This window comes from Setaria viridis, chromosome 9, assembly GCF_005286985.2.
Source record: "Setaria viridis chromosome 9, Setaria_viridis_v4.0, whole genome shotgun sequence".
Taxonomy (NCBI): Eukaryota; Viridiplantae; Streptophyta; class Magnoliopsida; order Poales; family Poaceae; genus Setaria; species Setaria viridis.
In genome coordinates, this window is record NC_048271.2 from 12,722,941 (window position 1) to 12,737,973 (window position 15,033).

Below are 15,033 nucleotides of genomic sequence, written 5' to 3' on the forward strand. Positions count from 1 at the left end.
AGGGAAAGCCAGCTAGTTAGCGTTTTATTAGCAGCTCTATTTAGTTGTGTCCCGTTGGATCCTCCGATTTTAGTTACCTGCATTTAGCTTTTTTTTTAATTTGAGAGGAACCTGCATTTTTTTAGCTGGGACGCCAGCCAGCCAGCTAATAGCTTTTTAATTAGTTCAGCGTCCATGGGCCAAGCCAGCGTAAGTTGGGCCTGGCCTAAGTCTAGCGAAAATTGAATCAAATTGCTGGAATGAAAATTGAATCAAATTCCAGTTCATAGGATCAATCGCTGTCGAGTGTCGACTGTGGTGCACCGAACGGAGGAACCCCAGCAATCCTCAAATAAATCTTCCTCAGTATATCATTAATATTAGGAGAATTAATTTTGCTCCTAATAATCTCAATCCAATCCAACTACTATATTGGAGGGCCACGACTCCTCCTCTATTTGAGTGGAGTTGGGATAAATTATTAATTTATCTCAATAATTATTAGAAAAATGAAAGGTAAGAGGTTTGCTGGAGTACTACTTTTTCAACAACTATCCCAACATGATAGTTGGATTAAGTAATGCAGATTTGCTGGAGATACTCTAAGAGCAAAAGGTGACGCCGGCATCTGGCACAGCTGTTAGGGTGTGGTAGTAGAAATGGACTGAGAGAGATATTTGGATGTTGAATTTCTTTTTTGAGAAATTCTTTTGAAAAAAATCTATAAAACAAAAGGGTTTCCTTAAAACTTTCTGAATTGTAAAATACTGGCAAATTAATGAGATCCATGTAGTATTCATCTTTTTATAAGTTGTGCCTAATAAAATGTTGGGAGATTGCTGGATAGTCGGTGGATTGGTGTGCAAACTTTATTAGATGAAAATAGCTAGGTGAGATGACCTTATGAGATTCTAAAAAAAACTACTCTCTCCGTCCATGTTATTTGGTTTTTCTAAATATAAAAACTAAGACTTTTTAAACGTCCTGTTTGGATCGGCAAGACATTAAAAAAAAGCAGGGCATAAGTAATTTGCCGTGTGGTCAAGGGCTTTCCCCTACATGTAACGGTTTGGGTGGCACGAGATGGCAGCGAAACAATCTCCGCAAGAAACACTCCCACCTCACAAATGCTTAGAAAGAATTGGTCAAAAGTTCCATACGCTTACACATGGACAGACCCTCAACCCCTACCCCCCGGATACTAATTCACAGCACAGGGCGATTCAGATCGCAGGGGACACCACTGCATCGGCCGACCAAACAGGGCAATGGCGCAAGACGGTGGTGAGAGGTCCAGTAAGGCGTCGGCGGGCAGCAGCAGTGGCTGCTCCACGCCGTTCCGGTTCAACGTGCACGCGCGGGAGTTCGTGCCGGTGTCGCCGGCGGCCAGCCCCATGGGCGCCAGCGCTCTGGCGGCCGTCGGCTACTACTCGCCGTTCTTGCAGCTGCCCAGCGGCAGCGGCGGTGGCGGCGGGCTAGGCGCGGTGGACTGGAACTTCTTTGCCGAGCCGGACCCCACGTTCTTTCTGCCGGACTTTGGACACGCCGAGATAGCCGGTGCTGCCGGCATCACCGGACACCCCAAGGGCGCAAGTCCGGCCGACATCGCACACAAGATTATCAAGCAGGTTTGGAAACCATCGATGATCTCCAGGTTCTCTCCGATGCACATTATTCATTGTTTGATACCGATCGATCAAGGCGTGTAGAAATGTAGGTCGATCCTGAACGACTGAAACTGAAAGTCCAGAGTATGGTGTAGTTGATCTCCGAGCCAAAGATCACGGAGATGGTCTTTGTGTTGATGGCAGATTGTTTTGATTCTCATCCTAAACCTTTGATGCAGCTATTTACGTCTTCATGGTGTTTTCAGTTATCAGACGATCCTCGTGATTCTCGGACCTGTGTGGATCATGCTGTTGACGCTTTCTTTTCCTCACGATGTTCCATCTGTTTCTTGATTTTTGGAGTGGCTGGCCTTACATTGTTCTTGCCTTGTGCAGGTTGAGTACCAATTCAGCGACACTAATTTGGTTGCTAATGATTTCTTGACGAAGATTATGAACAAGGATCCTGAGGGCTATGGTGAGTGACAACAATTAATTCTTTAATCCATGATCCATAATTCCACACGCATATGTTCCCTTTTTTTAAGAAAATATCATATGACCCTAAATACAAGATCATCAAAGAGAAAGGACTTCACAGAAAACTAAATGTGCGTTCACCGTTTTGACCAGTTCCTTTGTCTGTTATCTCATCCTGGAAGAAGATCAAGGCTATGGGGGTGACAAACCAACTGCTGGTTAGGGCTCTTCGGACCTCCGAAAAGCTCGTAAGCCGGCCGTCGCTAACTTAGCTTCTTGCAACAAATGGTAACAATGTAGTATCATGAAACACTTCCGAGTTTAATTTCTTGGCTTCATCAGGTTGTCAGCGACGACGGCAGGAGAGTGCGACGGGCGCAGCCATTCACCGAGAGGCACAAAGAAGAGCTGCAGGTCAGTAATTCCGAGAATGACGAAGTTTCGGTTCCTGAAATGGAAACTGCTGCATCAGCCATCCAAAGACTAAACCCTGACTCGTGCAGTCCCGGATGGTCATCGCGGAGAATTTTCCAGATGATTCCACGAGGAACAGCCTCGAGAAGATCTTCGGTGTCATTGGCAGGTCAGAAAACTCAGAACACACATCTGCTCTCTGATCTCCATGTGACCTGTAGTGTATATGCGATGTACCGCCGCTTAACCGTATACCACGCAATGCAACGAGTTTACAGTGTGAAGAACATCAGAATCTGTCATCCGCAAGAGCCCAGCTCTGCAAGATCTTCAAAGTCTGACGCAAACGCATTGCTAGTCAGTAACAAGGTACTCAGTACTCGCACACTTATTTCTTTGAACTTCAGTACTCACACGCTTTGCAGAAGCAGACATTGATGCGTATAAGCCGTTCTTCAAATTCAGTTTTCTTTTTGTCTCGTTCCTCTGAAAATTTGGCTGTCTGTTCTGTCACAGTTGCATGCCCTTATAGAGTACGAGACCTCGCAGCAAGCCGAGAGAGCAGTAAGTCAAATTCAGACATGAAACTTGAAAGTATTTGGAATCTGCTGTAGCTCATTTGGGCCTTCGGAATTTGTTTGTGTTTTGTCAGGTGTACAGGTTGAACGATGGGAGAAACTGGAGGAAGGGCCTCCGCGTGCGCGCGGTGCTGCGACGATCGGTAATTTACTGAAGCTCCTCATCCAGTCATCAACGGTAGTTGTCCCATTTCAGAACTGATCACTGAACTTGGCATGCTTGTTGGCACCCATTGAACTCACCGCAGCCCAAGTCAGTAACACGTCTGAAGCGGCTGGACTTGGACCACCTCGCCGCCTCCGACGAGGAGCGCTCGCGGGACTCCCCGACGGCAGCGGCGCACTTGCCTGACCATAGCGTAAGCCGAAACGCCACGCCCCGGCACGCACCATGTCTACCCCTAACTAACGTGCGATTGCCTTCACCTTGATCGGCAGCAGGAGGACCAGCACGCCGCCGGCTCCAAGAAGCCTTGGGGCAGCGGCCGGGGCAGGCAGCACGCTGGCGCCAACGCGGCGCCGCAGACAACGCACTCCACCGCGGGCGCGGCCTGGCATTTGGATTCCTTCGCGGCGAGCCCCCGGCACGCGCCGCAGGGGCCGAGGATGCCCGACGGCACGCGCGGGTTCAACATGGGGCGGGGCAGGCCGTCGCCGGCCGTGGCAGCGGCTGCTGCTGCTGTCCGGGTCGTGTAGGTGGCCAGCTCTGCCGTGACGTCTGACTGACTGATCGGCCAGATTTGTTGGTTAGTTGGTTTGGAGGGATAGGTGTAAGTGGCCGTGTTTTGTTTTTTTTTCCTTTTTTTGTTTGTTTGTTTCTAGTTCTTTTTTTCTTTTTGAATAAATCGTTTTGATTTTGTTTTGGTGAATAATATGGTATTCTTATGTTGGTATAACTGTTGGAGGAGGACAGAGAAAAAAAGGAACAGATGCGATTATAAAAGAATTATTACCTTCATCCTAAAATATAAGGGATTCTCGTGAGGGAACATAACTTTGTTGAAAGAAAATAAGAACTAGAAATAAAGAAGAAGATAGAAATAGAACTGAAAGATGCGTGCAAAGAAGATGAGAACCGGAAACTAGCCTCTTGGAACACTAGCGAAGTGAGCTAAGGTGCTCTCCCCTACGTGAGAAGCACCATCTTTCTTGAGAAAAAAAAGAGGGAACAGCTATTGTTTCAAGATTACTGCCTTGCTTCCCTGAGAGAGCTAAATTGACTCTCCTAAGGGCACCTGAGATACTCTCTTTGGTGATGTCCACGTAGGATATTAGTGATGTCCACGTAGGATATAGTAAGTACGGTAGATTAACCGTCTAATGGTCTTACTATAGCACAGTTAATGTGGGATCCACGTGTTAGTAATTGTTTAATCCTCTCATCCCCTCCCTCCCTCCTCTCTTCTCCGTCTCTCAACTCTCTCCGCCACCGCCGAGCCGCATGGCGTCGCGGCCATGGAGCCCCGACGACCTGCGTCTTCCTCCATGCACTCCGACCGCTTGCGCCCGCGTCCATCCCCACGCTGCCGCCGGCTGAGCTCCGCGTCGCCCGCAGCAGCCATCCCGCGCTCCGGCGACGGTCCCTCCGCTGCTGTCATCCGCGAGGAAGGAAGGTGAAAAGGGGCGGGCAAGGAAACCTGCACTTGAGTGGGCCCGCTATCATTGTATTCCGTGCTATCGGCTTACGCTGAGTGTATGGACGTTTTCCTCTCTCTCTATTTCTCTTTCCTTTCCTACGTGGAACAGCTTATCTACACCCATTGCGGGTGCCCTAAGGTGGCAATGCAAGTTTATTGATGCTTGTGTTGTCTAGGCGAGGCGAGGCTAGGGAAGCTTGAGTAGAAGCCAAACGGACCTTTTATCTTTAGTTTATGTGCTAATGTGCCTTCGTCAACCATAGTTCTCCTGCTCGGAACAAATAATTCATAGGCGCCGGAATGATTCATGATAATGACCCGAAATGTTTTTGATAAGTTTCATGACTCGTCCCTAATAATTTCGTTTAAGCTGCCCGCCGATCATTTACTTTTTTAAGAAAATATACCTTGGCACTTATTTCATTAAGAGAAATTGAGATTAAAAGCAGTAGTGATCTAGTATTCTGTACGCAGTTCACGCAAGGAGAGTTCCCGTGTACAGCACCGGCCGGCCCGCAGCCTAGCCGGCTTTGCATTGGTCACGGCGGACGACGCTGGCGATCGCGTCGCCAACTCGCGATGTGCCTGTGCTGTGCCACATTATCCGGATCGACGTTGGACGGAGCCACGTCGTCTGCGTGCCCCAAGTGGAGGCGGTGCTGTCTGTGCATGCCATGCGGTGAACGCGCAGAGAACGTACACGAGCAACTACCCAGCCGGGCGGTACTGTACAGTACTCCACGCACGTACGTGAGGTGCCACGTTTCTCTTAGAATGAGATATTCCCTCCATTTTCAGCAATATATAATGTTTTTGGACAGCGATGGAGATTCGGGATCCATTATACGTACGTAACAATAATATATCGTCTATACTTGGAATATAGGTTAAAGATAATTTAGGAAATAAAAATAAAAAGGATCCGTATTTCAATTTTGAACTATCACGCCCATCTTAAATTCCACACTACATATTTTCACCGTATCCAAACCGAACACACTACCCTCCTACCTCGAGTTAGTTCCATCTGGCGATGTACACGTCATATGTCTCGGAGTGACATCACTTGCTGAGTCAATATCGTGGACCTAAATGACCTTCTTCCTCAACCCCTTTGCACTCCCTACCCCCTCCCAGAAATCCCTCACCCCTATCTGAAAACCCTACCTTGATGCGTAGCGGCGGCGGATCTACTTGGCAAGCACTCAAGACTAATCCGCCTTCGTCGTCTGCCACCACGCTAACCCGGCTTTGTGGGAGATGGCATCGTGACGCCCCCGCCTCAACACCACCCACCGGCTGCCCTCCGCCGACCGCCACCACCGTCGGGCCGGCAACCTTCCTTGAGCTCCCTCTGCATCTAGCAACATAGGTAACCCCAATTCAAAACCCGAAACTCTAAAGCCCGTCACCGTAGCGCCCCGTCGACGTGGTCGCCGTTGTTACTTCCTCCATTCTTCTTCTCGACATCAATCTCGTGCGCTTTGATTTTCCAAAACAAAAGTCCTTTCATTTTAGATTTTCCGTTCGTTTTTTCCCTTCGAAAGTTGGTGCTCGGGTTCATTGTTGGCTTTGCTGCCTTGCACATGCTGCATGCACACGAGCTTTCGGGCCGGTGTCGACACGCGAAATGCGCGTTGGCATCAGTACAGCACATGGTTCGACGGGCGTGGCTCTGGCTCTCACGGTCTCACCCATCCCACGCCTCACCTCAACGACGGTGACGCGGGCAGGTGGACAAGGACACGAGCAGCGGCTTGCCTGCGACACCTGTGGACGATCGACTTGCAGGAATGCAGTCTCCCTCTCCCACTCCTGTAGCTGCGCTGGTGACGACGCGTACAGTACCATTGCGAATTGCGATCAAGCGAGAAGAGGCAGCGAACCCTGCTGGCAGTCCCTTTGCCCTTCCTTCCCATCCCCGGCGCCTTCCGGTACCAAGTTTTCTACACTTTCTTCATGATGAGAAACTTTTGCCATTGCTCTTCCATTTCACTGATCACACCTCTCGTTCGGAGCCTCAATACAAGTATATAATTTTGAGCCCTATTTTGAGCTCTCGTTTTTTCAACTATGTGATTTTGCCCTTGAATACGATTTTGTTCCTGGTCATCGGTCAAAACAGAAGCAAATACGTAAAGATCAAGGGTAAAATCACAATGGCTTAGTTGAGGGCAAAATCACAAAGTTAGAAAAATGAGGATAAAAATACAATTGCACTTCAAAGTTTTTTCAAAAAAACAGACATCAGAACTTGCAGAGTGAATGGTTGTGCATGTTTGGAGAAAACAAAGTTACCATAAGCGTATTGGGGCCTGTTCGCTTCAGCTTATTCAGCCGGCTTATCAGCCACCAAACAGTGTTTTTCTCTCACAACAAATCAGCCGTTTCAGCTTTTCAGCTGGCTTATAAGTTGAAGCGAACAGGGCCTTGGTTTGCTTTGAACAATATTGTTGGGAACTCTATTACTCTACCAGCATTTTTTTTCCACTTTTTTTCAGATTTTTACTGAAGAACAGTTCCGTCGGCCACCTGACAGTGGCAGCTGCCATGGCCAGGGACGTGCCGCTCGTGGTTCAAGGAGTCATCTCGGCCACCGAACCCTCCAGCAACCTGGCTCACTTCCTCCTGCCCCGCGCAGAACGCGGCCGTCTCCCGGCCCCGCCCTCGCCGCCCTGCAACGTCCGCCCCATCCGCCACGGCGAGCTCCAGGTGGAGTTCAAGGGCTGGCCCGTGGCCCCGGACCTGTGGAAGGTGTGGGTGGACAAGCTCCGGGCGCGGCACGAGCCCCTGTGGCGGGATGCCGGCATCCTCCACGCCATCCTCGCGACGACGTGCTGGGTGGGGCGGGACGACGGCACGCTGCTCCAGCTCGCCGCGTTCTGGTCCGGCGACACCAACACCTTCGTCTTCCCCTGGGGCGAGGCCACGGTGACGCTGGAGGACGTGGCCGTGCTCGCGGGCCTCCCCCTGCGCGGCGAGCCCGTGTGCAAGAAGCTCTATGGCTCGGCGCGCGGGGACGTCGACGCGCTGGAGGACGTGCGCTCCTCCCTGTGTCAGAGCAGCTGGAACGCCAAGCCCAGCCACGCCGCCTGGGCGAAGCACTTCTCCGAGCTCCCGCCGGAGGATGAGTTCGAGGTGCTCGAGCACGAGGGGTTCCTGGCCATGTGGCTGTCCCTCTTCGTGCTCCCGGTGCCGCCGTCCGACGAGGTCCGCCCGGAGGTGCTCCCCGTCGCGGCGAGGCTGGCGCGCGGCGGGACCGTGGCGCTCGCCCCCGCCGCGCTCGCCAGCATCTACGCCGACCTCTCCGCGCTCAGGCGCCACGTCGTCAGCTCGGGCGAGAGGCAGCCGTTCGCGGCGTGGGCGCCGCTGGACACCCTCCAGCTGTGGGTCTGGGAGCGCTTCCCCGAGCTACGCCCGGAGGAGGCGGCGAGGAGCACCCCTCCCCGTGACGCGCCGAGGGCTGTCCGCCGCTGGCACGACGCCCACAAGGTGTTCGACCCCAGGTACGTCCACGCGGTGCTCATGTCACCGGCGAAGTTCGAGTGGGCGCCCTACGGGAGCAGCGGCTTCGCTCCGCCGCCCGGGAGCTACGGCCGCCGGGCCATTGCGAGACGCACCGAGCTCCTATTGTTTGCGCATTGCTTGCGAGCTTGCGAGATGGTGGGCATGAACAGCATAGAGCAATACCGCCCGCACCGCGTGGCGAGGCAGCTGGGGTTCGATCAGGACGTGCCGGGAGCTGTTGCCCGCGCTAACTCGAATCAGTTTGCTGCGTGGGCAACGTACAAGATAGGGCTTGTGAAATTTTCCTTCATTGTTCCGAGCAACGAGCCGGCGGTGACCGCCGAGTATGAGCAGTGGTGGGAACCTTGCTCCAGGGCATGCGCCACCGCCGTCGCTGAAGCTGCAAGGATGAAAGTTTCTATACTGACGCAAATTGCTGGGGATGTGAATGGTATGATGCCAGGATGGGTTCGGAATGCTGAGAAGAGATCAACCTTAAGGAGAGGGAAAAAGGTTTCGCAAGGTTCATCAGGTGCTGCCGCAACATTGTTGAGTGCAGTCGATGAACCTAGTGCATCGGTTGCTGAAAAGGAACGATCCAAATCTCTCCAGCAACAAAGTCAAGAGGAAGCACCACAGCCTGTTACCATGCCTGATGAACAGAATTCAGAACAAGCTCAAGTGCTGGCGCATCACCTTGTCAAGCAAACGCAATTTGGAGCTACAACATCCTCATTACTCAAGCCAAGTGAGGAAAGGCGGCCGGTCAGCACCGGAAACAATGAGCCTGCTGCTGCTCTAGAGGATCTCACTCTTCAACAAGAACCAGCTGATGGTGTTGCCGCTGTTAGAACAAATGCTGGTCTCTTACCAGGACCAACTGAGGAAACCCGGACTCGCGCTGTTACAGTAGAGATGGGTAAGAGAGCGCTAAAATACTCCTACTTCATTTCAGTTGAAATGCAAACCAGAATATCAGATAACGGAATAAGCTTATTGCATACCTTTTTTTCCCATTCCCTTTGACTCTGTCTTTCCTTTTCTTTTGTAGGAAATGGTGAGATATCCTCAAGCGACCCGGTTTTGGAGGTTGATAGGGTGCAAAAATATTGTGTTTCTGATCTTGCTGCTGCTCTGAAGAATATAGTTCTTCAACAAGAACCAGCTGACCCTCTTGCTGCTGTTACAACGGATGCTGGTCTCTTGCAAGAACCAACCGAAGAAACCCGGACTCGTGCTGTTACAGTAGAGATGGGTAAGAGAGCGCTAAGATACTCCTACACTCCTACTTCATTTCAGTTGAAATGCAAATCAGATAACAGAATAAGCTTACTGCATACCCTTTTTCCCATTCCCTTTGACTGTGTCTTCCCTTTTCTTTTGTAGGAAATGGTGAGATTTCCTCTAGCGACCCGGTTTTGGAGCATATACATCGTGTTTCTGAGCTTGCTGCTGCTCTGAAGAATATCACTCTTCAACAAAAACCAGCTGACACAGTTGCTACTGTTAGAACAGATGCTGATCTCTTACAAGAACCAACCGATGAAACCCGGACTCGTGCTGTTACAAGCGAGATGTCCAAGAGAGCGCTCAAGGGAAAGTTTTCTTCACTGGAAGGTAATAACAAAGGAACTAATAACAATGTCTCATCACCAAACCAGCAGATGGAGTGTGCAGAATCCAATAAAAAGAGTTCAGGTATGAGCACCGAAGTCTCAGTCCTACTTCGTTCAGTTTTCTTTTTCAAGAAGATACTCCTACTTCATTTCAGTTTAATACAAATCAGACAACAGAATGAGCTCTTACACATGCCTTTTTTTTTCCCCACTCCCTTTGACTCTGCCTTTCCTTTTTCTTCTGTAGGAAATGGTGGGACGTCCTCTAGCAGGCTGGCAGGTGAAAATACGGCTCCGGATAGCACTGAAGTTTGTACTAAAACACTCTATTATCTTCGTCGGTCGGATCGGACTGAAGATGCTTGGGCCAACGATGCAAATCGCAATGCTGATTTCTTTCATCCGAAGCAAGCGGTTGGGACGATGGAAATGATGGAGAAGGCATCAGCAATTCGACAGGCTGAAAGTTCTAAGTTGAGGGAAACAATTATGAAACAGATGGAAGAGATTCGGGCGCTAGAGGCGGCAGAGAAACAGGAGCGGCGCAATCTTAAAAAATAACTTGAGATGCAAGTGGTGATCTTGGTCATTTGCAAGACATCATATATCTCCCAGTGATATTTGTTCTGTAATAGGATTTACAAGGGTTGTGATACTTTATTTTGTGAACTGAAGATTTCAGTTGAGGTTCGTTTGCGCAGGTAAACAATTTTTTAGAAGGCTTGCTGTAAAGCAATGAAAGAAGCTGAAGACGTGTTGTTCGTCGTTTCAGCTGTAAACAATCGTCATCTAAAAACTTTGATCAGTTCTGTTTCGGTTCTTTTCCATGCGATTTTGCTATCTGGAGATGGCAGCACTGTTAATTTCTTAATTTTGCAAACTGGAATTCGCAATGCTCGTACTTTCTGTGGGGGATCAGCAAGGTTGCTAGTAAATCTGGTTCGTTTGCGATGACGATGGCGGTACTGCTAATTTGTTCAATTTGTAAGCTGGAATCCTTAGTGCTCCTACTTCTATCTTTAATATCAGTTGTGCTGATCTGTTTTTTCTCTAAAACTTGTAAACCACTATAGTTTTGATGGATCTTCGTTGAACTCCGATGCTTGTTAAAATTCCTGCCTTAGATTCTGGTTCGAAGTACATTACCTTTTTTTTTAAAAACAAATGGTATTTCAAGCAAATAGTAGATGATGCTGTAAATGCTGTATTAGTTCTGAATCTGATGACCATTTGTCTTATCCAAAAAATTACGTAAGTATTATTTATTTTGTTTGTGGTTTACTTTATCATCAAAAGTATTTTAACACCAATTTATTTTTTTCTTATGTTTGCAATAAATTTTTGAATAAGACGAATGTTCAAATGTTACCAGAAAAAGTCAACGACGAATATTTGAGTAGAAGGTGGTCCAGTCCCTCTGACGGAATTTCATTGTCCGTCAGTATAAACTGATAAGTTCATTCCTGACAGTTTAAATTTAAAACACGAGTCCTCGGAGCCGCCTCAGGTGTGGACACCAATCAACGCCAACGGTCAGCGTAAACAAAGCCGGAGGCTTACCGAGGAAGCTTCCCTGCGTAGCATTTAACGAAGCCCCCAAAAAGCGTCTCCCCTTTCCTCTCGCCCTCCCACCTCCTCCACCCACGCCCCCCTGCTCCCCAAACCCCCAACGAAACCCCACCGCCGGCCACCGCAATGGCCGCCGGCGAGCAGCCCCTGGTCGAGGAATCCACGGTCCCCATCGCCTCCGGCGCCGATCCCACCCTCCCCTGCGTCCGACCGGCACTCTTCCTGCGGCCCCGCGCCGGGGACGGCGCCCCTCTCCCGGCCCCGCCCGGCGACCCCGGCTCCGGCCCCGTCCGCGTCCGCGGGATCCAGGCGGAATTCAGGGGCTGGGCGTGCGTGCCCCGGCGGTGGCGGGAGTGGGTGGACAAGCTCCGCCCGCGGCACGAGGCGCTGTGGCGGGAGCTCGGGATCCTCGGCGCCGTCCTCGCGAGCACGTGCCGGCTGCGGCGGCGCAAGCACGAGCGCGGGCTGCTCCAGCTCGCCGCCTTCTGGTCCGGAGACACCGGTACGTTCGTCTTCCCCTGGGGCGAGGCCACGGTCACCCTCGAGGACGTCGCCGCGCTCGCGGGCCTGCCGCTGCTCGGCGGCCCCGTGCGCGCGCCCGTGTCGGGCCAGCTGGAGAAGGACGTGGCCTCGATCCAGGCCGTCCTGGCCGTGCTGAACCGGAGCAAGAAGAGGAACGCCACTTATGGCGGGTGGGTAAAGCACTTCGTCGAGCGCGCGCCCGACATGGGGAAGGCGGCGTCCACGGGCGTTGGCGGCGCCGGCGAGGCGGCGTGCGAGCTGGTCGAGCACGGCGCGTTCCTGGCAATGTGGCTGTCCTTCTTCGTGCTACCGGCGCCGCCGTTCAGCGTGGTCCGCCGGGAGGTACTCCCCCTCGCGACCCGCCTCGCGCGCGGCCAGAGCGTCGCGCTCGCGCCTGCCGCGCTCGCCAGCATCTACCGCGATCTCACCGCGCTCAAACGCCACATAAGCTTGGGCATGGAAAAGGAGCCGTTTATCAGCTCAGCACCAGTGCACATCCTTCAGCTTTGGGTCTGGGAGCGTTTCCCTCAGCTTCGCCCTGAGCTAGCAAGATCCCCTGCTCCTGGCGATCATGAAATGCCAAGGGCTGCCCGGTGGCGCGATATTGTCAAAAGGTTTAGTTCCAAGCACGTGCATGCAGTGTTCATGTCACCAAAGGAGTTTGAGTGGCGGCCATATGGAAGTTGCAGTTTTTTTGCTCTGCAGCCAGAGACCGGTGGCTCTCAGGTCCGCAGCCAGGATATAGCAACAAATGAAGCGCTCTTGTCCTTTGCGCGGTGTTTGCACGCTTGTGAGCTTGTCGGCATGAACTGCATTGTGCTTTACAGGCCTCATCGTGTTGCAAGGCAGCTAGGCTTCGATCAGGACATTCCTGGGATGATTTCCTTTGCAAACTCAGATTGGGAGAGAGCATGGGACACATACAACATAGAGGCTGAAAGTTCTGAGTTTATAGTTCCAATTCACAAGCCTGGTGTGACGGTTCAGTATGCACGATGGTGGAAGCCTTACTCATCAGCATGTGGTACTGCCGTTGCTAATGCTGCACAGATGAAAGAAATCTGTGCTTTTGTTAGTCCGGTGAAAAGAAAAATGGAAGGGGTTCCTGCTGCTAATTCTGGCAAAAGGCTGCGTGTGGACACTGCCAATCGGGGCTGGCCACCCCACATACTGGCTGGCACTAACGTCTACCCTTCCCACTCCTCAGCCAGCCAGGCTGCAATAAGACGAGCTGTGGCAGCGCCAGGGCTTGTTCTCCGTGCGTGTCCGCCCCACCTAAGATTTAGAGCTATGCCCCCCACTGCTGCCACCAGGATGGCTCAGACAGCGCCAGATGCATCCAATGACCAGCTTGATCATGTTCCTCTTTCTGAAAGGCTTAATAGCATTACTAAGATGCCTAAGCAGCACAGCGTAGAAGGTTTGGTGAAGGGTGGTGACCAGGAGAAAAATGTTGGAAGCCTGAAGAGTTTTATACCAAGATCTGAAAGTGTTAGATCAAAGAAGGAAGTTTTACACACCGATGTTGGGCAAGCTTTGGCTGATGCAGTGGCAAGCACATCTAATGTAGTTCATGAATCGTGTGGCAGGTCAGTTACTAAAAAAGCACAGGGCAAATGTCTCCAACAAAGTAGAGAGGAGAATCTTAATATCCCCTATGAGGAGAATAATAACAGATCAGAGTATTGGGCCGTACTGCTCCCTAATGTCGTCCCTGGTGCAGTTAGCTCTGGAAGCAATGAAACTACTGGAGCTCGGGCTGAAGTTGATATGCTGCCAACACATGAAGACTTGCTGATCACTGATGATAATGAGTGCGATAAATTAAGTGGCACGGAACGTGAGGTGAATGCAATGCATGTGGAATCTCATATGTGGGGGAAAAAAACATCCTCTATAAGACTGGGAAATGAAGACACACAGCTGGTTGACGCAAGAAATGACGCGCAGGACGGACATGTTTTGGAGAAAGTGACTGTCCAAGGAAATCATTTCAACATTGTGGAAATCAGTGATGATGATCTTGATGAAGAAGCAAGCAAGGAAGATATGGTGTTTGATGAAGCAACGAGCAAGGAAGATGGATTGGATACCATGCATATGCATCTGAAATCCCCCAAGATGGAAGCAACGTGGTCCATCTTACAAGAACGTAATGAAGAAAAGCAGCTGGTTAGTGAAAGAAATGATGAGCAGGACAACCTAGTGATGAATGAAATTATGGTGCAAAACAGTCGTGATTGTGAGCTTGGAAGTGTTCCAAATAACATAACTCTCGCACAAGAGCAAGATGTATTAACTTATGCTGCTACTCTTCAAACCGATGGTAATCTCTTAGAAGGACCAACTGAAGAAATGCATACATGCGTTGTCACAGGAGATATTGGCAATACAGACAATGTGTCCATGGAAAAAAATGGTTATCTGGATTACAATGAGAAAGGAAATGAAGATATCTTAGTATCAAACCAAGATTTAGAATCTCCTATGGAAGACTCCACAGGAGCCAATAGAAAGAGATCAGGTATAAGAATTTTTGAAACAGCAGACCTACACTCCAAATTCTCAGAAATGGAAATCAAATACCACAATAATCTCTTTCTCTTTGCCTCCTTTTCTTTTGCAGGAGATAGTGAGAGGTTCTCTAGCAGGATGTTAGATGGAAATACTGAACTTATTAGCAGCGAAGTTTGTACTAAAACGCTCTACTATCTTAGTCGGTTTGATTGGGTGAGAGATGTTTGGGACAAAGATGCAAATAGTACAGGCACATATCAAGATGTTTACTTGCCAACGAGGGCAGTTGGTACAATGGAAATGATAAAAAAGGCATCTGCAATTCGGCATGCCGAAATTGCTGAGTTGAAGAAAAAGATTCATAATCTTAAGGAAGAGATTCTGGTGCTTGAGGCAAACAAGGGGAGCCCCTTGAATAGTAAAGTATGACTTGAAATATAATAGTAATATTGCTCTATAAGACACTAGACGTGTCCTGATGGTTTAGTTTAGTAATAGAGTGAGCTAGGCTTGCTGGTGAAATTAGTCTCCTTTGTGGATTGTGGGTGTCAATTGTCAAATGTGCCAATGGATCCCAGTACTGAAATAACTGCAGCACTTAAATCCA

At 50.2% G+C, this 15,033-nt stretch overlaps 3 protein-coding genes across 3 annotated transcripts; all 3 read left to right on the forward strand.

The window, feature by feature from the left end:
* Positions 1-1,218: 1,218 nt before the first annotated feature.
* LOC117835286 (la-related protein 6C) lies at positions 1,219-3,986 on the forward strand. Its single transcript, XM_034714648.2, has 10 exons — positions 1,219-1,607; positions 1,983-2,064; positions 2,220-2,314; positions 2,409-2,480; positions 2,570-2,649; positions 2,759-2,849; positions 2,997-3,044; positions 3,133-3,201; positions 3,307-3,417; positions 3,497-3,986. The coding sequence occupies exons 1-10, from the start codon at positions 1,248-1,250 to the stop codon at positions 3,752-3,754; spliced, it is 1,266 nt and encodes a 421-aa protein (XP_034570539.1). The 5' UTR covers positions 1,219-1,247; the 3' UTR covers positions 3,755-3,986.
* A 3,032-nt stretch (positions 3,987-7,018) lies between these two features.
* LOC117835287 (uncharacterized) lies at positions 7,019-10,645 on the forward strand. Its single transcript, XM_034714649.2, has 4 exons — positions 7,019-9,121; positions 9,254-9,457; positions 9,589-9,900; positions 10,066-10,645. The coding sequence occupies exons 1-4, from the start codon at positions 7,246-7,248 to the stop codon at positions 10,377-10,379; spliced, it is 2,706 nt and encodes a 901-aa protein (XP_034570540.1). The 5' UTR covers positions 7,019-7,245; the 3' UTR covers positions 10,380-10,645.
* Positions 10,646-11,473: 828 nt separating this feature from the next.
* On the forward strand, positions 11,474-15,033 carry LOC117836134 (uncharacterized). Its single transcript, XM_034715510.2, has 2 exons — positions 11,474-14,433; positions 14,536-15,033. Exons 1-2 carry the CDS (start codon positions 11,514-11,516, stop codon positions 14,853-14,855), a joined length of 3,240 nt encoding a protein of 1,079 aa, XP_034571401.1. The 5' UTR covers positions 11,474-11,513; the 3' UTR covers positions 14,856-15,033.